General features: G+C 42.6%; 1 protein-coding gene across 2 annotated transcripts in view; it reads left to right on the top strand.

The window, feature by feature from the left end:
- RB1CC1 (RB1 inducible coiled-coil 1) overlaps positions 1-25784 on the top strand; it is a 183276-nt gene that overhangs the window by 52367 nt on the left and 105125 nt on the right. For both annotated transcript variants that reach the window (XM_077270491.1, XM_077270490.1), the window contains exon 7: positions 20783-20953. In XM_077270491.1, the coding sequence (XP_077126606.1) occupies positions 20783-20953 (171 nt within the window). The remainder of the gene's footprint in view (positions 1-20782; positions 20954-25784) is intronic.

The following is a 25784-nucleotide window of genomic DNA, read 5'->3' as shown; positions in this document are numbered from 1 at the left end:
AAGTGGCGTCCACAAAATGTTACCATCAAAAAGCAAAAACGCTCTCCTTCTTTTTGGAGCCCTGGCGTGTGCCCAAACAGTAGTTTCCGACCATATATAGGTTATCGGCATAACTGAAGAGAAATGTTTTTCTAATTTGTGTTAAGATTTTCACCAAATTTCCGATATTTTCATAAATATATGTAAATTTTATCGCCCTAAATTTTCCAAGATCAAAAAGTACAATATGTCACAAAGCTTTTTTGTTTCAGCACAGTCATAAAAGTCCAATCTTTCAAATTACAAAATTATTTCACTAGTACAGTAAATGTTGAACCTGAATTTCCACATTTCCCAAAACAGCGATTAAAGCATATGTTCCAAAATTATACTGATGGAAACAGCAGTTCACCATGCAAAACGAGCCCTCACACAGCTACTTCAACTGAAAAATAAAAGTTACAGATTGCAGAAAACGAGACTAGAAAGCAAATGTTTTTTTTAGTTCATATTTTTTAACCAATAAAATAAAAAACCACAAAAACTAAATAAAAAAAAAAAAGTTTTATGTCACCACATTTTAAAATATTTAACCTCTTCATGACCCAGCCTATTTTGACCTTAATGACCTGGCCATTTTTTGCAATTCTGACCAGTGTCCCTTTATGAGGTAATAACTCAGGAACGCTTCAACGGATCCTAGCGGTTCTGAGATTGTTTTTTCGTGACATATTGGGCTTCATGTTAGTGGTAAATTTAGGTCGATAATTTCTGCGTTTATTTGTGAAAAAAAATGGAAATTTGGCGAAAATTTAGAAAATTTCACAATTTTCAAATTTTGAATTTTTATTCTGTTAAATCAGAGAGTTATGTGACACAAAATAGTTAATAAATAACATTTCCCACATGTCTACTTTACATCAGCACAATTTTGGTAGCAACATTTTTTTTTGCTAGGAAGTTATAAAGGTTAAAATTTGACCAGTGATTTCTAATTTTTACAACAAAATTTACAAAATCATTTTTTTTAGGGACCACCTCACATTTGAAGTCAGTTTGAGGGGTCTATATGGCTGAAAATACCCAAAAGTGACACCATTCTAAAAACTACACCCCTCAAGGTGCTTAAAACCACATTCAAGAAGTTTGTTAACCCTTCAGGTGTTTCACAGCAGCAGAAGCAACATGGAAGGAAAATATGAACATTTAACTTTTTATTCACAAAAGTAGTCTTTTAGCAACAATTTTTTTATTTTCCCAAGGGTAAAAGGAGAAACTGGACCATGAACGTTGTTGTCCAATTTGTCCTGAGTACGCTGATACCTCATATGTGGGGGTAAACCACTGGTTGGGCGCACGGCAGGGCTCGGAAGGGAAGGAGCGCCATTTGACTTTTTGAATGAAAATTTGGCTCCAATCTTCAGCGGATAGCATGTCACGTTTGGAGAGCCCCCGTGTACCTAAACATTGGAGCTCCCACACAAGTGACCCCATTTTGGAAACTAGACCTCCCAAGGAACTAATCTAGATGCATAGTGAGCACTTTAAACCCTTATGTGCTTCAGAAATTGATCCATAAAAATGAAAAAGTGCTTTTTTTTCACAAAAAAAATTCTTTTAGCCTCAATATTTTCATTTTCACATGGGCAACAGGATAAAATGGATCCTAAAATTTGTTGGCCAATTTCTCCTGAGTACGCCGATATCTCATATGTGGGGGTAAACCACTGTTTGGGCGCACGGCAAGGCTCGGAAGGGAAGGAGCGCCATTTGACTTTTTGAATGGAAAATTAGCTCCAATCATTAGCGGACACCATGTCGCGTTTGGAGAGCCCCTGTGTGCCTAAACATTGGAGCTCCTCCACAAGTGACCCCATTTTGGAAACTAGACCTCCCAAGGAACTAATCTAGATGTGTGGTGAGCACTTTGAACCCCAAAGTGCTTCACAGAAGTTTATAATGCAGAGCCATGAAAATAAAAAATAATTTTTCTTTTCTCAAAAATGATTTTTTAGCCCTGAATTTTTTATTTTCCCAAGGGGAACAGGAGAAATTTGACCCCAAAAGTTATTGTACAGTTTCTCCTGAGTACGCTGATACCCCATATGTGGGGGTAAACCACTGTTTGGGCACACGTCGGGGTTCGGAATGGAAGTAGTGACGTTTTGAAATGCAGACTTTGATGGAATGCTCTGCGGGCGTCACGTTGCGTTTGCAGAGCCCCTGATGTGCCTAAACAGTAGACACTCCCCACAAGTAACCCCATTTTGGAAACTAGACCCCCAAAGGAACTTATCTAGATGTGTGGTGAGCACTTTGGACCCCCAAATGCTTCACAGAAGTTTATAACGCAGAGCCGTGAAAATAATAAATACATTTTCTTTCCTCAAAAATAATTTTTTTGCCCAGAATTTTTTATTTTCCCAAGGGCAACAGGAGAAATTTGACACCAAAAGTTGTTGTCCAGTATCTCCTGAGTACGGTAATACCCCATATGTGGGAGTAAACCACTGTTTGGGCACATGCCGGGGCTCGGAAGTGAAGTAGTGACATTTTGAAATGCAGACTTTGATGGAATGCTCTGCGGGCGTCATGTTGCGTTTGCAGAGCCCCTGATGTCCCTAAACAGTAACCCCCCCCCCCCCACAAGTGACCCCATTTTGGAAACTAGACCCCCAAAGGAACTTATCTAGATGTGTGGTGAGCACATTCAAGCCCCAAGTGCTTCACAGAAGTTTACAACGCAGAGCTGTGAAAATAAAAAATCATTTTTCTTTCCTCAAAAATGATGTTTTAGCAAGCAATTATTTATTTTCACAAGGCTAAAAGGAGAAATTGGACCCCAATAGTTGTTGCCCAGTTTGTCTCGAGTATGCTGGTATCCCATATGTGGGGGTAAATCACTATTTGGGCACACGCCGGGGCTCGGAAGGGAAGTAGTGACGTTTTGAAATGCAGACTTTGATGGAATGGTCTGCGGGCGTCACGTTGCATTTGCAGAGACCCTGATGTGTCTAAACAGTAGAAACCCCCCACAAGTGACCCTATTTTGGAAACTAGACCCCCAAAGGAACTTATCTAGATGTGTGGTGAGCACATTCAAGCCCCAAGTGCTTCACAGAAGTTTACAACGCAGAGCCGTGAAAATAAAAAAATCATTTTTATTTCCTCAAAAATGATGTTTTAGCAAGCAATTTTTTATTTTCACAAGGGTAACAGATGAAATTGGACCCCAATAGTTGTTGCTCAGTTTGTCCCGAGTATGCTGGTACTCCGTATGTGGGGGTATACCACTGTTTGGTTGCACGTTGGGGCTCGGAAGGGAGGGTGCACCATTTGACTTTTGGAACGCAAGATTGGCTGGAATCAATGGTGGCGCCATGTTGCGTTTGGAGACCCCTGATGTGCCTAAACAGTGGAAACCTCTCAATTCTAACTCCAACACTAACCCCAACACACCCCTAACCCTAATCCCAACTCTAGCCATAACCCTAACCCCAACACACCCCTAACCACAACCCTAACCCAACACACCCTTAACCCTAATCCCAACCCTAATTTCAACCCTAACCACAACCCTAACCCCAACACACCCCTAACCATAACCCTAACCACAAGCCTAACCTTAAACCTATTTCCAACCCTAGCCCTAATTCCATCCCTAACCCTAAGGCTATGTGCCCACGTTGTGGATTCGTGTGAGATTTTTCCGCACCATTTTTGAAAAATCCGCAGGTAAAAGGCACTGCATTTTACCTGCGGATTTACCACAGATTTCCAGTGGGTTTTGTGCGGATTTCACCTGCGGATTCCTATTGAGGAACAGGTGTAAAACGCTGCGGAATCCGCACAAAGAATTGATATGCTGCGTAAAATACAACGCAGCGTTTCTGCGCGGTATTTTCCGCACCATGGGCACAGCGGATTTGGTTTTCCAAAGATTTACATGGAACTGTAAACCTGTTGAAAAACTGCTACGAATCCGCAGCAGCCAATCCGCTGCGGATCCGCAGCCAAATCCACACCGTGTGAACATAGCCTAATTCTAAGGCTATGTGCACACGCTGCGGAAAACGCTGCGGATCAGGCAGGCAGGCAGATCAGGTTTTCCAGCCATGGCCTATGATATTGCAGCATCGGCCATGGCTGGATTGCAATATTTCACCATTTTCATAGGTGAAATATTGCAAATTGCTCTGATTGGCTGTTGAAAGTGCAACAGCCAATCAGAGCGATCGTAGCCACGTGGGGGCAAAGCCACCCCCCCTGGGCTAAAGTACCACTCCCCCTGTCCCTGCAGATCGGGCGAAATAGGAGTTAACCCTTTCACCCGATCTGCAGGGATCATTGTGACACAGCATATGCGTCACAGGTCGGATTGGCACCGACTTTCATGACGCATACGCTGTGTCACAGGTCGGGAAGGGGTTAATTTCACTGTTTTTTACTCATAGCGATTAAGAAGGAGGAGTAGGAGAATATTTCCCCCTTGTACAATAATAACCGCTATACTTACCTTCGGGTGTGGGCGCTGCTCCAGGGATGTCGCCACCTGCTCTTGTAGGGATTGCGTGACAAAAGACTCGAAACTGACATTTCGAAAAAGTGAGAACTGCTGCTCACTGACCTCCTCCGGATGTCCATTATGTTCGATGGAAGTAAAGATGGAAATGATTCTGATTGGCCACAGGGCTCGAGTGACATAATAATATATATATATATATATATATATATATATATATATATATATATATATATATATATATTATATATATATAATAATAATAATATGTCACTCGAGCCCCAAGAGAACCGCTGTCAACATCCCTGGAACAGCATCGAAGTAGTGGACAACTCCTTTAACACTTTAACTACCAGAAGGGTCTTTTTGACCCTTTTGCTATTTCTTTTTCCTATAATTTCTAAAATTTTAACAAATGAGTTCTGAGTTTTTGTGACTTTTATTTATTCATGGTAGTGTATATTTTAGGACACAAAAATGAATTGAAACTTTTTCAGGGGCCCAGATTTTACAATTCATACCTATAAGTACTGAAGGGGTCAATTTGACCCCATACATAAAAGTAGTAGTAGGCAAGTCTCCTAATAACAATTACATATGAGACTACTCTGATGAAGCATGGTGACATCATTCTTACAGTTTACCAAGGTAAGCCAGATAAGAATGTCATTTTGCTCAGTAGTCTTCACCCAGATGTAGCAGTTGGAAACGACAAGGAAAAAAACCCCCGGAAACGGTACAATTTTACAATAAAACAAAGGTTGGAGTGGACACAGTAGACCAGATGGCTCGAAAGTACAGAACAAAATCTGGAAGCTGCCGATGGCCTGTTCAGGTGTTTTGTAATGTACTTGATTTAGCAGCTATGAACGCAACTATACTCTATAAAACCGCAACTGGGCGTAAAATTAGCAGACGGGAGTTCATTCTTCAGCTTCATGCTATGACCATGTAAAAGGAAAACGTGTGCTGTACTTGATCGTAACACTGTTCCTACTAAGTTAAAATAAATGTTCTTTAATTTGTTGGCAACAAAAAAGTTATTTTTACTCCAGAGTCAGTACTTTTGAATGGGGGTCAAAATGACCCCTAATGGTAGTTATAGGTATTATGAAACCTGCGGCAGTTCTATTTAAAGTGAACCTGCGAGCAGGTTCTTGCGATGTAACCTAGAGATGGGGATTGAGACACATTTCGGCAATGTGTCACTTTTTTAGCTGTGCGCGGTGTATTTACAATGAAGGTTTTATCACCAACAGACTATCATAGGCCAGACTACAGCACACGCGACTGAGAGACCGACCACACCCTCTCCTCTAATAAGCAGCTCACTGTCAATAGACATTGTACATAAAGAGCCTGGTATGGTCCGTTACATAATTGTAACACAAGTGGGATCTTAATTTAAATCTAATTTAATCCTCATTTAGAAATCCATGTAATATGGTTCGCACATGGACTGCGTTGTACGGACTGATTGGGGGTCTCTGGACCTGTCAGCCTCCTGGGAATATATGGAGGGTCAGGTGACCAGTCCATTCATCACAGACCGTTGTACATCTGAACAAGGCTTTAGTGTTACGGCCTTGAACTGGTTAATAAGGACTTCAGACATTTTGGCTACCTTTTTAGTGTCTAAATGGCCAACAGATTTGTATGGTAGTCTACATGCATTAAAACAATAGGAAAAAAATGGACTTGCACCACATGGATTGCTTTAGTCTCCATTGTGATAGAATGGAAACCAGACTAGCAGAATGCAAAGTATCCTTGTGTAATTGGATTGGGTTTTTGAAAATGGAAAACTTGATGTTACATTTCCAAGGATTGGTATGTTTCACCGCGACCACAGATAATTCAGCTCTCCTATATTGTGGCAGATACAGCGAAATCGAAGGATGATGATTCGATGCTTTGGAAATAAACCCTTTTAGTAATTTTAGTCTTATAAATAATCTTTTTTTCTTTGCTCAACTTATGTCGGATGCAATTACCATTGCAAAAGCTTTAGAAAGAATGTGCATCCTTCTATGTGCGATATTTAATGTATGTATGTGTGTGTATGTATGTATGTGTATATATATAATATACACTACTGTTCAAAAGTTTAAGGTAACTTAGAAATTTCCTTATTTTTTAAAGAAAAGCAGTTTTTTCCAATGAAGCTAACATTACATGATTCAGAAATACACTATACATTGTTAATGTGGTATATGACTATTTAGCTGCAAATGTCTGGTTTGTAATGCAATATCTTCATAGGTGTATAGAGGCCCATTTCCAACAACCATCACTCCAGTGTTCTTATGGTACTTTGTGTTTGCTAACTGTGTAAGAAGGCAAATGGATGGTTAGAATACCCTTGAAAACCCTTGTGCAAGTATGTTAGCTTAGCTGAAAACAGTTTGGCTGATTAGAGAACCTATAAACCTGACCTTCTTTTGAGCTAGTTGAGAATCTGGAGCATTACATTTGTTGGTTCTATTAAACTCTCAAAATGGCTAGAAAAAAAGAACTTTCATGTGAGACTCGACAGTCTATTCTTGTTCTTAGAAATGAAGGCTATTCCTTGCGAGAAATTGCCAAGAAACTGAAGATTTCCTACAACGGTGTGTACTACTCCCTTCAGAGGAGAGCACAAACAGGCTCAAACCAGAGTAGAAAAAGTGAGAGGCCCCGCTGCACAACTGAGCAACAAGACAAGTACATTAGAGTCTGTAGTTTGAGAAATTGACGCCTCACAGGTCCACATCTGGCAGCTTCATTAAATAGCACACGCAAAACGCCAGTGTCAAGTCTAGAGTGAAGAGGTGACTCCGGGATGGGCAGAGTGGCAAAGAAAAAGCCATATCTGAGACTGGCTAATAAAACGAAAAGATTAATATGGGCAAAAGAACAGACATTGGACAGATGAAGATTGGAAAATAGTGTTTTGGACAGACGAATCCAAGTTTGAGGTGTTTGGATCACACAGAAGAACCTTTGTGAGACGCAGAACTGAAAAGATGCTGAAAGAGTGACGCCATCTGTCAAGCATGGTGGAGATAATCTGATGGTTTGGGTTTGCTTTGGTGCTGGTAAAGTGGGAGATTTGTACAAGGTATAAGGGTGTTGTGAATTCTGTTTGTGGGCTCCCCCGGTGGTGTTTTATGGTAGTGCCACTTATTTGCCTTCTTCTATCCTTGATCACCTGTTGACACCCATTAGGGGAGTTTCCTATTTAAGGCTGCTTGGCTGCTGGTCTTATGCCGGCCAACAATGTATCAGTAGCATTCTGTTGCATTCTCCTGCCTCAAGATCCTGTTCAGCTAAGTTGAATTTTGTTTCTAGTTTATGCTATCTTTGTCCAGCTATTTGCAATGTGACTCTCTGTAGCTGGAAGCTCTCGTGGACTGAAATTGCCACTCCAGTGGCATGAGTTGTCACTGGAGTTTTAAAGTAATTTCAGGATGGTGTTTTTGAGTAGTGTTTTGAAGTTGACCGTGAAGTGACTCTTTCCTGTACTTCTGCTATCTAGTAAGCGGACCTCACTGTGCTAAATCTGCTGTTCATCCTACGTATGTCTTTTCCTCTTGACTCACCGTCAATATCTGTGGGGGGCTGCTATCTCCTTTTGGGGTTCATCTCTGGAGGTAAGGCAGGCCTGTATATTCCTCTGATAGGGGTAGTTAGATCTCCGGCTGGCGCGTGGTGTCTAGGGCATCGTAGGAAACACTCCCCGGCTACTTCCAGTGTCGTGTCAGGTTCAGGTCACGGTCACTTTAGTTCCCATCACCCGAGAGCTAGTCCGTTGTTATTTTGATTTCCCTGCCATTGGGAAAATCATAACATAAGGGATTTTGAATAAGGAAGGCTATCAGTCCATTTTGCAACGCCATGCCATACCCTGTGGACAGCGCTTGATTGGAGCCAATTTAATCCTACAACAGAACAATGACCCAAAGCACACCTCCAAACAGGGCCGGCTCCAGGTTTTTGAGGGCCCCGGGCAAAAGAGTCTCAGTGGGCCCCCCCTTTAACACATACCACGATTCATAATCGCATATAACACAGCCATATAGTATATAACACAGCCCATGAAGTATATAGCACAGCCACGTAGCATATAACACAGCCACGTAGTATATAGCATAGCCCACGTAGCATATAACAGCCCATATAGTATATAGCACAGCCACATATTATATAACACAGCCCACGTAGTATATAAAACAGCCATGTAGCATATAGCACAGCCCACGTAGCATATAACTGCCCATATAGTATATAGGACAGCCACATATTGTATAACACAGCCCACGTAGTATATAGAACATATAGAACAGCCATGTAGCACAGCCCATGTAGTATATAGAACAGCCATGTAGTATACAGCACAGCCCCCCTCCCCCAAGATCGGCCCCATAGTCCAGTAGTACTCACTGTCACTGTTAGTTAAAAAAAATAAAATAAAACTCCACACCTCTCCCTCCCTGCTCTGGTCTCGGCGGCTGGCGCTGCACTGCCTGACACACAGCGAGTGCACAATGACATCATCGCGCAGCGGCAGTGTCAGAGGCAGAGTGGGGAATGATGGGAGAGGGAGCGTCAGGTGACGCTCTCTCCTCCATCATTTGCTTTGAACTTTACCGGCAGACGCCGATAAAGTTCAAAGCGGCGGCAGGGGATTTGGCGCTTGTGACAGGCGGGCCCACCTGCCTCACAGAGGCCCCATAGCAGCTGCATGATGTGCCACTAGCTGAAGGCCCCTGGAGGAGAGGGGGCCCTAGGCACTGGCAGCTGCCTGTCCCTAACGCCGGCCCTGAATCGGCCCCCCTGTCTCGCCAGGGCCCCGGCACTTGCCCGGGTACGCCAGGTGCTGACGCCGGCTCTGCCTCCAAATTATGCAAGAACTATTTAGGGAAGAAGCAGGCAGCTGGTATTCTATCTGTAATGGAGTGGCAAGCGCAGTCACCAGAACTCAACCCCATTGAGCTGCTGTGGGAGCAGCTTGACCGTATGGTACGCAAAAAGTGCCCATCAAGCCAAACCAACTTGTGGGAGGGGCTTCTGGAAGCATGGGGTGAAATTTCTCCAGATTACCTCAGCAAATTAACTGCTAGAATGCCAAAGGTCTGCAGTGCTGTAACTGCTTCAAAGGGAGCATTCTTTGACGAAAGCAAAGTTCGAAGGAGAAAATTATTATCTAATATATAAAGCTGAATGTGTGTGTGTATAATAATAATAATAATAATTTTTATTTATATAGCGCCAACATATTCCGCAGCGCTTTACAACTTATAGAGTGGACTTGTACAGACAATAGACATTACAGCATAACAGAAATCCCAGTTCAAAACAGATACCAGTAGGAATGAGGGCCCTGCTCGCAAGCTTATGTATGTGTGTGTGTATGTCTGGGATTGGCATCTGCACCGTCGCAGCTAAAGCCACAAAATTTTGCACAGTCACCCGTCTGGACCCCGAGAGCGTCAGAGGCTACTTTGTGAGGCGAAATTTTAACCCCGCGCATTCCAATTCACCAAACAATTTTGCCCCTATCTACATAATGGGGAAAAAGTGAAAGGAAAAGTGTTGGAGGCAAATTGACAGCTGCCAGATGTGAACAAGGGGGACTTAAAGAATGAGAGCGATGGCGCCAAAGAGTATATACCGTACAGTTGCTAAGGTGGGGCCCCCACATGGGATACTCACCACACACGGGGATATGAACACACACACACAAAATGCGCCACACACTACCACGTGCTTGAACACATATCACCCTCCGCACACATTTCACCACACATACACCAACCTCGCCACATAAAAGTCGTAACACAAAAGTCACTGCTCAAAACTCGCCATGCACAAAACTCGCCACATGCAAAACTAGGCTCACGCGAAACTCGCCACACGTGCAAAACTCACCTCATGGAAAACTTGCCACACGCAAAACTTGCACACGCGGAAAAATTGCCACATGCACAAAAGTTGCAACAAATGCAAAAGTTGCCTCACACAAAACTTGCACATACTCAAAACGCACCACACCTAAAACTCGTCACGCGCAAAACTCGCCATGCGCAAAACTTGCTGCACACAACTTGCTACACTAACCTGTCACATGCAACTCGACACACAAAAAGTTGCTACACGCATGTCGCCACACACAACTCACGCTACATGCATGTCGCCACATGCAACTCAGCACACACAACGTGAAACCCGCCCTAAACACACACAAGTCTGGTATTATCCTTCAAAACTAAAAATCTGATTAATAAGCAGACAAACTACAAGAGCAACAACTGTACCATATAGGAAATACGGCAGCTGTCAGTCACATGACCTGTCTATTATGTGTATGTGTGAGCTAATATGTACTGCCAGGGGGGAGGGCTTCCTGTTGGCTAGGGATTTATCAGGCTGCCAATTTAGCTTACAAATACTGAGGTAAAAATACTGAGCAAATAATGTGTGACCGAGGTCTAATACAGGAGGAGATGACATACAGATATATACTATATACAGGGGAGATGACACACAGATATATACTATATACAGGAGGAGATGACACACAGGTATATACTATATACAGGAGGAGATGACACACAGGTACATACTATATACAGGAGGAGATGACACACAGGTATATACTATATACAGGAAGAGCTGACTTACAGGTAGATGCTATATACAGGAGGAGATGACACATATATATACTATATACAGGAGAGATGACATACAGGTATGTACTATATACTGGAGATGACATACAGCAGGTATATACTATATACGGGGAGATGACATACAGGTATATACTATATAAAGGAGGAGATGACATACAGGTATATAGTATACAGAAGAGATGACATATAGGTATATACTATATACAGGAGGAGATGACATACAGCAGGTATGTACTATTTATAGGGGAGATGACATACAGGTATATGCTATATACAGGAGGTGACATACAGGTGTATACTATATATAAGGGAGATGACCAACATGTATATACTGAGGGGAAAATGAGAGATGTGAGGTGAAAATGAGGTGTAAGGTGAAAATGATAAGGTGTGAGTGCAAAATGAGGAGTGAGGGAAAATAGTGGAGTGATCGGAAAATGACAGATGTGAGGTCGAAATGACAAGTGTTAGGGGGGAATGAGAGGAGTGAGGGGAAAATGAGAGGTGTAAGGAACAAAATGAGAGATGTGAGGGGGAAAATGAGAGGCGTGATGGGAAAATAAGAGAAAGTGAGGTGCTATAACTAACCACAGATATTTACTATGCCCAGGCAATGCCGGGCTCTTCAGCTAGTTTCAAATAAAAATCTTTTTTTCGAACAATGTCAACGTCTGGACTAGATTTTCAATTCATTTGGCAACTCATTTGATTAATAAAAGTATGAGTTTTCATGGAAAATACAAAATTGACTGGGTGACCCTAAACTTTTGAACGGTAGTGTATATCTAATGTATATTTGTGTAGCCTTTTAATTGATGCATTGTGTTGAGAACTAATAGGTTTAATCGGCTCCAAATTTTTCACTGCTGGAGAATGATCAGATGTGATGAGCAGGGCAGCCATCATCTCCCATGTTTTTTTTGGCATTGGTCATGAAACTAAATCCTGTCATGCTTGTGTCAACATGTCTAGAACCCGCTGTGCTTGTTCACTCGTATCATTTTCCAAGACAAAACTTTGGGGAACATTTATTAACAGTGTAAATAAGTTGTGTTCCTCTGGCTATATTGGATGCATCTCACTTGGGTTTAGGATGATGAATGAAACACATTTTTAATAAATATCCTTCTATTTTTTCCTATGTATTTTTCTCTTGCCTAAATTTCTATTTGACTTATTACACTCAAGCAATGATCTTCTGATAAGTCCTGGGTAATATGAGAAAATAAGATTTAAAGAGAACCTGTCATCAGGTGAAATGTAGCCAGGTTTTGCTCTTAGTATTCGGTATATAGGTTCTTGTAAATCTGCCATACAGATCCAGAGATATGAGCCTTTTTATTTAGTGCTAGTTGTTCTTTGGTCTACCAGGGGTGTGTGGCTCCCAGGGTAATAATGTAGAGAAGCTTAGAGACACGCCCCAAGAGTCCTTTAAGCCACTCCCTCTTGGTGGAGATCTGAAATATTAGCACTACAAAAAAAGGCTTGTCTCTAGAACCGCATGGCAGATTTACAAAAAAACAAAACTTAGTAGGGTTGAGCGACTTTTACTTTTGTAGGATCGAGTCGGGTTTCGCGAAACCCGACTTTGTCATAAGTCGAGTCAAGTGAAATCGGCCGATTATCGCGCAAAGTCGGGGATCGACCGAAACACGAAACACAATGCAAGTCAATGGGGAACCTCCTCCTCCTCGCCGCAGAAAGCAAGCCGGAACCTATGTCATCACGCTGCCCACACTCCTTCATTGGCTGAAAAAATGGCAGGGAAAGCGTCATATGAAACGCGACTTTGGCGCGAAGATCTCAGACCACATGGCCGATCCCACAGTGGGATCGGGTCGGGTTTCATGAAACCCGACTTTGCTGAAAGTCGGCGATTTTTGAAAATGTCCGATCCGTTTCGCTCAACCCTAAAACTTAGTACTCGGGGGATCAATAGGAAGGGGTGTTCATTGCTTAATTTTGAAGTTACAAAAATCACCAATATTACATATATGTAAGACTTACCAGAAAACTATTTTTATTGTTTTCCTTTTTAATGTGTATCCCATCGTTTAATGTGAAGGCATAACTTGCTACTAGGGTTGAGCGACTTTTACTTTTTTAGGATCGAGTCAGGTTTCGTGAAACCCGACTTTGTCATAAGTCGAGTGAAATCGGCCAATTATCGCGCAAAGTCGGGGATCGACCGAAACACGAAACCCAATGCAAGTCAATGGGGATCTCCTCCTCCTCCTCCTCCTCCTCCCCCGTGATGCTGCAGAAAGCAAACCTATGTCATCACGCTGCCCACACTCCTTCATTGGCTGAAAAAATGGCGGGGAAAGCGTCATATGAAACGCGACTTTGGCGTGAAGATCGCCGACCGCATGGCCGATCCCACAGTGGGATCGGGTCGGGTTTCATGAAACCCGCCTTTGTGTAAGTCGGCGATTTTTGAAAATGTCCGATCCGTTTCGTTCAACCCTACTTGCTACTAGTATATTAGTAGGGCCCGACCTCTGGGACCCCAACTGATTCCGAAAATGAAGGAGCCACAGCACTGGTTTACTGCCGAGTCTCCTGATCCAAACTCATCACCTCTTGGCCATGTATGAGGATATTGAGTTTGGGTTAGGAGATCCACTGCCGAACTGGTCCGTACTTGGTCATGAATGAGAAGTGTGAAAGCAGCCTTACAAAAGTAGTGGAATATCTATTTTTTTCTGATGTGAATACACTCTTTAACATAATTTATTTACGGTAATTGATGAATTGATGTAATGACATCTATGGTCAAACACCAACATTCCTTTTTTCTTGCAGTGAGTGGTAGCCCCTCTACAATGCTCCGTCACACTGTAGGGTTTGTGCTCATTACTGGGGCCAATGTTCTTTTATGGAGCTATTAATACATCCATATTTTGCTTGGCTGTACTTCATCCTCCTTGTGTGAGGCGGTGGCATCATGCTCTATCTGCCGTATGAAAGCTGTATTCCCCCCGCTAGAAGTCAAGAAAAAAGGGGATCTTCATTATATCTGTTACATCTGCATTACGGGTCGCTACGTATTGTCCACGCTCCTGTGTAAAATCATGTGTGACTTCTATACAGCTCTAAGTAGTCCTAGCTGCGAAAAGTACTACTTCATCTCACTCAAAATGCAAATCTTTTTTTTTTTTTGCAAGTTAGTTCCTTCTGGAGCTCGATAACTAATGAGCTTAATTACAGGCATAACATGAAAGTGGCAAAAATCAGAAAGAAATGAGGCTGTTATTGCATAATGCGGGCGGGCGCGTGGAGCTGGAGCCGATGTGTTTGTGTTGGAGACACCACGTAAGGTCACAGGAGGAGGTGCCACGTCACAAAATGGATTATTTCCCTTCACATAGTAAAGCCATTTCTCTTGCTATAGTGTTTAGCGCTCTGCAGTTTTCACATAAGAGATTTGTGTTTTTCTAATATGTACTGTCATGATATGTACTTTTGCCCTGTCCTGTATTTGAATAATATGCCATTTGGTGTATGTAACTGTTCTCTGGTTTCTATTAGCTGTAGTTTATGTATTTTCTTGTGCTGGGAGTTAACCTGTAACAATATGTCTCCTTCCCCCAATACTTGCAGCCCTAAGCTATAATGTAATTAAGCTTTGTCATCATCACTAGTGAAGGAATAGCCATTCTTCCTCACAGCAGGTGGCTATTCAAATGTACATACTACATAGACTAAGTGGAGCCAACCAGTCTAGAATCTTCTGATGGACCCAACCATTGAATAGAAGGTGTGACCCCTACCCCCCTTCATGGGCGGATCCCAGGAGCTCAGACAATCCATTCTTATTTTGAGATCAGATGTGAGTTGACCCTTGAAGGAGAAGGAGTGGGGATTCTTAGCTGAGGCAAGACCCCACGTCCATCTGTGACTGCGGGAGCGAACGGGGCGAGACTTGAGCTGAGGACATATCTCGTCGTTTGTGGGATTGTTTTGGGATCCCTTGGACTCATGTGGACTATTGCTTTGTTAGCTGGCACAAGGATTATCAGGAGGTGCCCCGAACCTGTTCCGTTGGACTAATTGTGGACTCTGTAGATCTACCTGCATGTGTTGTTCCAGCGTTCTTGATAATAAATCTGTGGAATCATCCCTTGACCTGTTGTCCCTTCCTGCTCTGTCGTACACCCCGTCACATGTACATCTAGTGCTCAAGCTCAACCAGAACAAATGGCAGATCCAGAATAGACTCAGATGGTTTGGTCATGGATGAGCGTGTTCAAAGCTGGATTAGGAGCATGGCAAAATCCTTTCCTTCAAGGGGTCCGTTAAAAATAAATGAATAATTCTTTGAGTGAACCATTTCCTTTACTTTTATATCTTTTGATCTTCGTTGCATCTGAGGTCAAGCAGTGGTTTTCCCATAATAAGAGGAATTATAGGTTTTATTCAGAATAACTAGTGTAATGTGTTGATATTTAATGACCTCTTATGTTCTCCGCCTGCATGAGAATACTGGTTTATTCACGGCCAAAATGAGATTAAAGAATTGTCGGTACATTTTCCGGTATTGATTCTGTGCCCTCTAGTTATATTGTGTATACTACACACCAGTGAACCTTTTCTGTTACTTGTCACCACTTGCCAAATATTCAGGTATGAACATAATAAATCTGTGTAGTTGGCACATCCTGATGAAATATGCTTTTACTTTGCTAGGTGATATTGGGGCACTATCCGTCCACTCTGTCATCCACCATGTATGTTCTTTTCCTTCTTTTGGGAGTCCCAATTTGAGTATAGACCAGTCTAAGGGCTCGCTCACACTGCCGTATAACGTCGCCCAATGTTATACTTTGGGGCAGTGCAGATCTGTGAGTATTTTTTCATGCCGATTTGCTGCAAGACTCGGCTCACTCGCACCCATACAAGTTTATGTCATCCCAGTACAGACCGACATCTGCAGACACCGGCAATGTAGGAGATTAAGAAATTACTTTCTCCATTTTCTCTGCACCTGTGCGAGAGAATAGGAGCACAGTGCACTGACACTGGAATAAAACTCTGGCAGAGTTTGATCTGAGAGTATCTGTATAATCGGATCCCAATTCTCTCGCATGAAAGAATCATCGGCCATGTGACCCCGTCCTTAAAGCGTACCTGCCAGCAGAATTTTGCTCAGTGAACTACAGATCCAGTCAGGTCGGCACCGTTATACTGATTAAAATGATACCTGGGTTATGAAATCAGTCTTGTGGTTATTGTTTAATCTTTACTTGTATTTTTCAGTTAATGATATGCTCGTGCTCCGGGGCTCCTGTGTGGGGTCTTCATGTGGTGCCCTGCTTACATATTCATCTATCTCTTACCAATAGATGCGCTGGCACCATTTTTATTTGTTTCCCCGATCATAATTGGGGTCAGTTCTTGGGGGGGCACTTGGGAATTATCACTAAAGTGGCCGAATCTCATTAGGGCTTCCTAACGGACTATGGACATGACGGCTGCAAATACAGGGATGTGGACCGCTTTTGTTGCCTAGTAGGAGCGGAGAGTGTTGTTGTGTTTTTTTGTTTGGTTTTTTTTCTAACCAATTCCATATTCAGGGTAAGGCCCCCCAAATTTTTTATTTCAGGGACATTTGTGGGGATCCAGGAACGGGAATGAAAGGCAGTGGGTTTGCGGGAGATATATTGTCAAGTTTATAAGTTTGGTTGGCGATCAATTGTAGGACTTCTGGGCTAATGAAAATTTGGAAAAAAACAATGGGGTAAAATTGGTGACATCTAATTTTATACCAGGGGCTGCAGAAAAAGGGGGAATTTGAGTGGAAAATGAAGTGTCATTATACCACAGCGGTGGCGGGACTGCTGTACTTGGTCCTGCCTCTGAAGCTTCAGCAGTGACGACCGACTCCGCTACTATCGGGCTGTGGGATCCCGTGGATGAAGAGTCATCGTCACTGCATTAAAACTGCTCTGCTTCAAAGGCAGATTCCGTTTTACTGCCAGAACAAAGCAGGCTGTACGCTTGCTCCACACTAAATGTCCTGCGTGACATTTATTTGCCTGCCTAACAAAAAACTAGCCCTAATCTAACACTAGTATTTTTCTACTTCCTAACCCTAATAAGTCTAACCCTAAAAATTTGAGTAACATTAACCCTAACCTATTAATCCTATCCCTAATAAGCCTAACCCTAACTGCAAAAAATTATTTAAAAAAAAAAAAAAATGTAATCCCCGAACAACGGGGATGCGAGGATTATGCAGAATGGGGGTGAGTAATCTGAGGTTTAGGGGGTTTGCGGATGCAGTAGTTATTATTCTGTTTCTGATAGGGCAGCACCTGGACGTAGTGTATCTCTCTCCTCTCCCAGAACAACTACAAGGAGAGAAGAGGGAGACACAGCCTAAGTGCTTCCATATTTACAATTATTGGGGACTTTTGATCACTGTGATAAGGTCTATCACAGTAATCAAAAGCTAGCAGCCAATGAGTAAATTCTCCTTGGTTGCCGGGTGCAGGCAGGCAGATCTTGGCGGGCACACTGCACATGTGCCCGCCATTTTCTGTCTGCAGGAGAAAGGAGGGGGACCGAGAGACGACTGATTCGGTACATAAGTGTAAAGCAGATTTTTTTATTTTTTTTTAAACTGACCCAAATCATGTTCTCTGGGGACCCTGAAGATTTTCCCACGCTGGGGGCACTATCCACTTATTTCTCAGCGCCGTTCTTGCATATAAGAAAAACATGGATATCTCTGGAATAAAACTCCAGATTGCAGATATCAAGGTATCCTGTTATTCAGCTTTCTATGACCTCTATGCCCATGTAGACTGCTCAGGAGGGTTGACCTTACTGACATATTCCTTTTAAAGGGATTCTGTAATGCTGTAGATAACCCCACCGATGTAACTTGAATGATAAGAAAAACAAGTTAGGTTATACTCACCCAGGGGCGGTCCCGGTTTGGTTCGGGTCCAATGGGCTTCACAGGTCCGGGTCCGGTGCCTCCCATCTTCATCTGATGACGTCATCCTCCTTGCTTCTGTGGTGGCTCCTGCGCAGGCGTACTGATTTGCCTTAAGGGCAGAGCAAAGTGCTACACTTGCGCAGGTGGTGGGCCTCTCTGAACTTTCCCGGCGCCTGCGCACTGCAGTTCTTTGCTCTGCCCTCAACATGACATATAAAGTACACCTGCGCCGGAGCCGTGGCAAGAATACAAGAGGATGTCATCGTAAGAAGTTGGGAGGCCCCGGACCGCGTCATCCATCGGACCCGGACCGCAGCGGGACCGCCCCCGGGTGAGTATAATCTAACCTTTATTTCTCATCTTTCAGGTTACATCAGGGGCTTATCTACAGCATTACAGAATGCTGTAGATAATCCCCTGATGCCGGTGGCCGCAGCTCATATACGATTTTGGGGGTGACAGGTTCCCTTTAATACTGCCTGTATTTTGCCTATACATAAACCTTCCAGTTCATTACTGCTGTAGTTCATCTATTGGGATTCTTGCTATACAGCAGAGAGTTTCAGTAAATAAAACTATTGCTCTAGGAAATATTCCAATAATCCGGCATGCTTAAGACCTCCTAGTGTGTCTCAATATTAAATTATCTCCAGTGACTTAGGGTACCGTCACACATTGAAATTTTCATCGCTGCGACGGCACGATTCGTGACGTCGCAGCGTCGTATAATCATCGCTCCAGCGTCGTAGACTGCGGTCACACGTTGCAATCACGGCGCTGGAGCGATGCCGAAGTCCCCGGGTAACCAGGGTAAACATCGGGTAACTAAGCGCAGGGCCGCGGTTAGTAACCCGATGTTTACCCTGGTTACCAGCGTAAACGTAAAAAGACAAACCGTACATACTCACTCGTCGGTGTCCTTCAGGTCCCTTGCCGTCTGCTTCCTGCTCTGAGTGCAGCCGTACAGTGAGAGCAGAGCGCAGCACCGCTGTGATCTGCTCTCACTTTCCGGCCGGCACTCAGAGCAGGAAGCAGACGGCAAGGGACCTGAAGGACACCGACGAGTGAGTATGTACGGTTTGTCTTTTTACGTTTACGCTGGTAACCAGGGTAAACATCGGGTTACTAACCGCGGCCCTGCGCTTAGTTACCCGATGTTTACCCTGGTTACAAGCGAACACATCGCTGGATCGGTGTCACACACAATGATCCAGCGATGTCAGCGGGTGATCAAGCGACGAAAGAAAGTTCCAAACGATCTGCTACGACGTACGATTCTCAGCAGGGTGTCTGATCGCTGCTGCGTGTCAGACACAGCGATATCGTAACGATATCGCTAGAACGTCACGAATCGTAACGTCGTAGCGATGGAAATTTCAATGTGTGACGGTACCCTTATTACAGCTGTAATCCTGCCACTGATGGACTGTCGGGTAAAACTATGTTAATCTGTCAAGGGACAATTTTCATCAAATTCCAGGTTTTCAGGATATCCAGGCCATTTGTATTCATCACATCTCAGTAATATCTAAAGTTAAAGGGTAATTATACTTTAAGTAACTTTTGTCAATAGGCCTTCATGTGTGTGTATGTGAGAGAGAATAGTGCTTCTGGACATTTTATCCCTTGTGTCCTGCATTTTCACTAGTTCTTCCCTCCTCAGGATTTCTCTCTAAGGCCGGGGTCACACTTGTGAGAAACTCATGCGAGTCTCGCACCAATACCAGTGCCGGGTATTGATGCGGGAGACTCGCGTGAGTTTCTCGCATTGCACTCGCAAGTGTGACCCCGGCCTAAATTTGTAATGGACTCTGAGCTGGTGGGAGAAGAGTAGCTGCCATGATGTCTTCCATACACACCCCAGATAGATATTCCATCTCTTCATTTCATAGTACACTGAAGCATCAGTGGCATGGAGGATGATATACAGCACCATGGAAGATCACATCATATTGATATTTCCAGCAAAAAGATACCTCGGATTATAATACTATAGTCAAGTACACTAATCAGAAGGTGCTATAGTGGTATCTAAATTAGTACTAATGGGAAACAGGTTCAACGTGAAAGCAGATATTTAAACATACAAAAAGACACGTATGCAAGAACAATGATAGAAAACTTTATTAGTACATATAAAAAGTCAGTAAAATATTGTAGCCAATAGTGCTTAGTGAGCCAAAAATAGCAACAAAAGGTGTCACCAACAGGAGGGCAAGATATTAACAAAAATAAATAAACACATAGCAAGACCACAATGGGATGAATAGGAAAAAAGGGATCGTACACAAAGGGTTAGTATAAAATAGTTACCAGAGATAAATATAAATAAGTATAAATATATACCCCAGTGTTAGGAACCAAAAAATCCTAAATATGTAAACAATGATGGAAATGGATTCTGGACCATGGGTAAGAATAAAGGTGCATAGTGTAAAGACTTAGGGGGAAAAAAAAAAAAAAAACCACAAGCCAAGTCCTAGCTACCCAGGTACATAAAACCCAAATGTACAACTAAATCAATCAATGTGGTCAGCATAAATAAGTATGAATGAATCTTACCAGCACATGTGTGGAGACGCCGCAACCCCTATGCGCATTTCGGCAGAGTGCCTTCCCCCTTTCTACTTAGTAAAGCATTATTTTTGCTTTGAAATTTTCTAGTTGGACCCGCGAATAATTCAACCCTTCTTGGCTGAATGCCGACAAAATGTTGCCAAATTGGATAATCAGAATATGAAAGCCATCAAGGGGCTTGAAGATAGACTTTATGCACTGGATCAAATGATTGCTAGCTGCAGTAGGTTGGTTAATGAACAAAAAGAACTTGCTCAGGTAAGTGAGCGCAAACTCTGCTTCATTGTTACACGCAGAACTATGTCATCAGTTTGATTTTAATCCCTTGCTGATTTTGTAAGTTTGCCCACTGACAAAGACATGAACAGTCCATAATTTTAAGGGTAAGTTAATTTTAACATTGAGAGATAGAATATCAAAAATAAAATTCAGAAAATCACATTGTATAAATAATATAAATCTATTTGCTTTTTGCAGTGAGAAATGATGATCCCTCTGGCAAAACCCTCAGATGTTTTTTGTAGTTAAAGGGAAGGTGCCACCAGTTTTCTTGTAGTTTGTTTTTTTGTGAAATTAAGCTTAAAATAGTAAATAAAATGTATTAATGCAATGTTTGCACTGTTTGCAAACATTTCTATATGAATAATATTATATATTTTCTTACAAATATATATATTGACCACTAGGGGGAGCATTTTCCGTTTTAGACCTCAAGCAGCTATAGTAAGACTTACCAGCTTTACTGTTAGCTGGAAAATCTGGGCAGTAACTGCTGACATCAGCATTTCCCTCCCCTTTTGGGTGGTCTAATATCCCTGGGGCAGAATGAAGAGCAGCATCACAGGGCAGAGCCATTTTGTGTGTGACTGACCTGTGATCTGCTATCACCGGCAGTTAGTGCATCAGAAGCACAGTTAGTTTATGTGGTGTGTATGGAGCAGCATTGTCTGTGCAGAGCTGTCTGTGACTCATCCCTCAGTAATAAGAAGGAGCTCCAGGTCTGCAGTGAATGGCCAGGCATTGTGGAGGGAGGAGAGATACATTGTATGGCTGAGAGAGGTGTCAGGTGTCACCTCTCTGCAGGCTGTGGATGCAGCTTAATGGAGTGAATGGAGCTCCTGTGATAGAGAGTAAGTGGAGCTGGGCAGAGAGCACTGGGCTATAATAAAATGGCTGCTAGTCACACCTACAGCAGTGAGTTGTGCAGCCCACAGAGGCGTGCCCAGCTCACTGCTAACGCCTCTCCAATGTTAAAGATAGGGTCCTCGCCGGTCTATTAGCTCCTATGTCCATGGGGTGCTGTAAAATGACACTGTTAGTGCCCTGCTACTGCTGCAAAACCAAGATGTCAGCCCCCAGTTCCTTCTTTAAACACATATAACACACGAAATCTGTTTCACATGTATTTAAAACTTGGTTATAGCAGCATGTTATGCTACATTACAGTGATTTATTAATAATCTACAAACGCGGTACCTTACCTTTAATAAGTATTGCGCACATGTCAGGGGGAATTTTGGTCCACTCCTCTTTGCAGATCATCTCTAAATCATTCAGATTTTGAGGCTGTCGCTTGGCAGCTCAGAGCTTCAACTACCTCCGTAAGTTTTCTATGGGATTGAGGCCTGGAGACTGGCTAGGCCACTCCTTGACCTCAATGTGCTTCTTTTTGAGCCACTCCTTTGTTGCCTTGGCTGTATGTTTGGGCCATTGTCGTGTTTGAAGACCCAGCCACAACCCATTTTTAATGTCCTGGTGGAGGGAAGGAGTTTGTCACTCAGGATTTTACAGTACATGGCTACATCCATTCTATTGATGCGGTGAAGCAGTCCTGTGCCCTTAGCAGAAAAACTCCCCCAAACATAATGTTTCTGCCTCCATGTATGACAGTGGGGATGGTGTTCTTTGGGTCATAGGCAGTATTTCTGTTGCTCCAAACACGGCGAGTTGAGTTAATGCCAAAGACCTCAATTTTTGTCTCATCTGATCACAGCACCTTCTCCGAATCACCCACAGAATCATCCAGGTGCTTCAGAAGGGCCTGTGTCTTCTTGAGCAGGGGGACCTTGCGGGCACTGCAGGATTTTAAACCTTTACGGTGTAATGTGTTAGCAATGGTTTTCTTGGTGACTGTGGTCCCAGCTGTCTTTAGATCATTAACAAGTTCCCCCGTGTAGTTTTAGGCTGATCTCTCACCTTCCTCATGATCAAGGATACCCCGCAAAGTGAGATTTTGCATGTTGCCCTAGATCGATGTCGATTGACAGTCATTTTGTATTTCTTCCATTTTCTTTCTAGTGCACCAACAGTTGTCTCCTTCTCACCTATCATCTTACTTATGGTTTTGTAGCACCTTCCAGCTTTGTGCAGGTCTGTGACCTTGTCCCTGACATCCTTATAAAGCTCTTTGGTCTTGCCCATGTTGTAGAGGTTAGAGTCTGACTTATTAATTGAGTGTGTGGATAAGAGTCTTTTTTTAAAGGTGACTATGTAAGACTGCTGTCTTTAATGCAGGTAACAAGATGATTAGAAGCGTCTAACTCGTCTGTAGGAGCCAGAACTCTTAATGGTTGGTAGGGGATCAAATACTTATTTCCCACTGCAAAATGAAAATAAATTTATATAATGTATACAATGTGATTGGATTTTATTTTTGATATTCTATCTCTCAATGTTAAAAGTAACCTATCCTTAAAATTATAGACTGTTCATGTCTTTGTCAGTGGGCAAACTTACTAAATCAGCAAGGGATCAAATACTTATTTCCCCCACTGCATTCCTGATTAAATGTTCTCTCTCGCTGTATGTATTTATGTATGTATGTACAGTATGTATATATAATATTATAATGTTTACTAATAGAAGTTTGTCTCCATTATCATGGAGCCCCTCCCTGCACACTGACACTGTATTCACACTCTAACACTGTTTAGTCTATGCTGCGACAATGTCAGACTCGGTACGGATACTGTCTTTAGATAATTACAACATTACAAGGCAGTAAGAAGGGAATGTCCTGTTTTCCTTGACTATATGAATTGTAGACTGACACAGGTTCATCTGCTTTACCCACATAAAAAAAAAGTATTATGGTAGTTGCTCGAACTGATTTGTTCATTTTTAGGGTTCTTCACATACTACAAAACAATGGCATAAGATTTGCTCCTAATAAGCACTATATCCCATTTATGCTCCAGATCGGCGGGGTCCTCAAAGCGCCATCACAATGGATATAACTGCAATCCATTGTCCCCAGCATGTGACTGTCAGTTTCTTCTTCCCTTGAGATCTGTACCTTTTCCTGGGCCGTGTGTGTGGGTCATATAAGTGTTAACCTTTCCAAAAGATCTTCATTATTTTATAGGGGTAAATAACATTTAAGCACATGGCAAGAGGTGAAAGTAAGCAGTAAGTGTTTTGGCAAGGCTCCAGTGTAAAATAGCGCTATATGGGCTTTATATATCACAGGTGGAAAGTATTTTAATTATTTTCCATTAAAGGATGAAGCAACATGATTTTTACTGTGAAGATTGGGAAGATGTAAGCAATTGAGCCTGTCGCAAACCTTTAGGATTATCTTGTGACCGTGGCTCTATCCATAACACCTAGTTGTGCGTCAGACATACACATTTGTATACCAGAGAAGACGTGCTGACGTACACTGTAGGTGTCGCCTGAGCGGTCATGAGCTAAAAGTGTATGTAAGACTCAGAACCGATCTCATAAAACATGTCAATATGTGCAGATTTTCTGTTGTCTATATATTCATCTATATATCATGACTTCGTGCATTGGGGTGGTACTGTGGGTAGGGTCTTCAGCTTTATTTCATCCCCTCCTCTCTGTCTGTGTGTCTCTTCTCTCTTTAAAATTTTGTGCCGGTGCCATTCAAGCTTCGGGCGGTGCTTGCACAGATTGAGCTCTTGGAAGTCTTGAAGAAAATGTTACTGAAGCCCACTATTAGTCTATGCCGTTCTTTGAAGAAGAGACACCCAAACAGCGGAGGGGACGGAACTCCAAAGCTGAATACCCTACCCACAGGACCGTCCCAATGCAAGGAAACTAAAGAAAGATTAAAGCAAATCTACAAAACAAATGTTTTTGCCTGAGGCATTATTCAGTGCATCACGCCAATATGGCCCTGTGTGTACTTAGTAAAATGCTGCTGACAGGTTCTCCTTAAATGAGATTCCAGGTATTGGTTGTGAACTGGCCTCTGTGGTGATTGGCTGTAGTTGGGATACCGCTGCAGCTTGTCAGCAGAGAACATGACAACGACGGAGAAGCGGCACTGGATCGGAGATGGCGAAGTACCCCTGTACTTTCATTCGTTGTAATCAGGGCTGTGGAGTCGGAGTCGTGGAGTCGGAGTTAGTTTTGGTTGGAGTCGCAGTCGATAGAAATGTACCGACTCCGACTCCAGCTTTAAAAAAAAATGTATTAATATTTCATAATTGAACTTTCATATGAATTTTATAAATGTTACTCAAATATATATGTTCTATCAAACTATGAACAACAGTTATAAGCAGTTCTGCTGGAGATAGAGACATTTCTTACTTCTTGTGTGTCACTGTTCTCCACTGCCCTTATCTAATCTTATACTTGGTTAACCTTATGCTGCCCCAACCCCCCTACTTACAATGTATGAAACTGAAAGTGAAAATGTGTTGCAAATTCTTAGTAGTAAAGCTCCTCCTCTAGACTAGATGTTTACTACGTGTGCGTCTTCCAAGCATCTCACAGCTGCTACTCAGAAGAGGAAGACTGTAAGAAGTATTATCCTTTCAACAAACTTTGCATCAGTTAACTGTGAGTACATGAGGAATAACAGTATTACTGACCACTATATCAGTTGTACGACCTGGCAATAATTTTGTACAATTGGTTTTAGGAAAAACAATTGTCATTTGGATTGTGAATGCAGAATTAAAAACCTGAGAATGTCAAAGAAGCATCACATTAAATCAGCTGTATTTGAACATTTCACCATCACTCAAGATAGAAAACATTATGTCTGTCAGTGTATGACAAATGATCCAGACGAAAACAAATGCTGTGAAGCCAAGATCAGTGCATATTCAGGCAA

The sequence above is a fragment of the Ranitomeya variabilis genome, chromosome 6 (assembly GCF_051348905.1).
Source record: "Ranitomeya variabilis isolate aRanVar5 chromosome 6, aRanVar5.hap1, whole genome shotgun sequence".
Classification (NCBI taxonomy): Eukaryota; Metazoa; Chordata; class Amphibia; order Anura; family Dendrobatidae; genus Ranitomeya; species Ranitomeya variabilis.
This window is presented reverse-complemented; position numbering and strand designations above follow the sequence as displayed.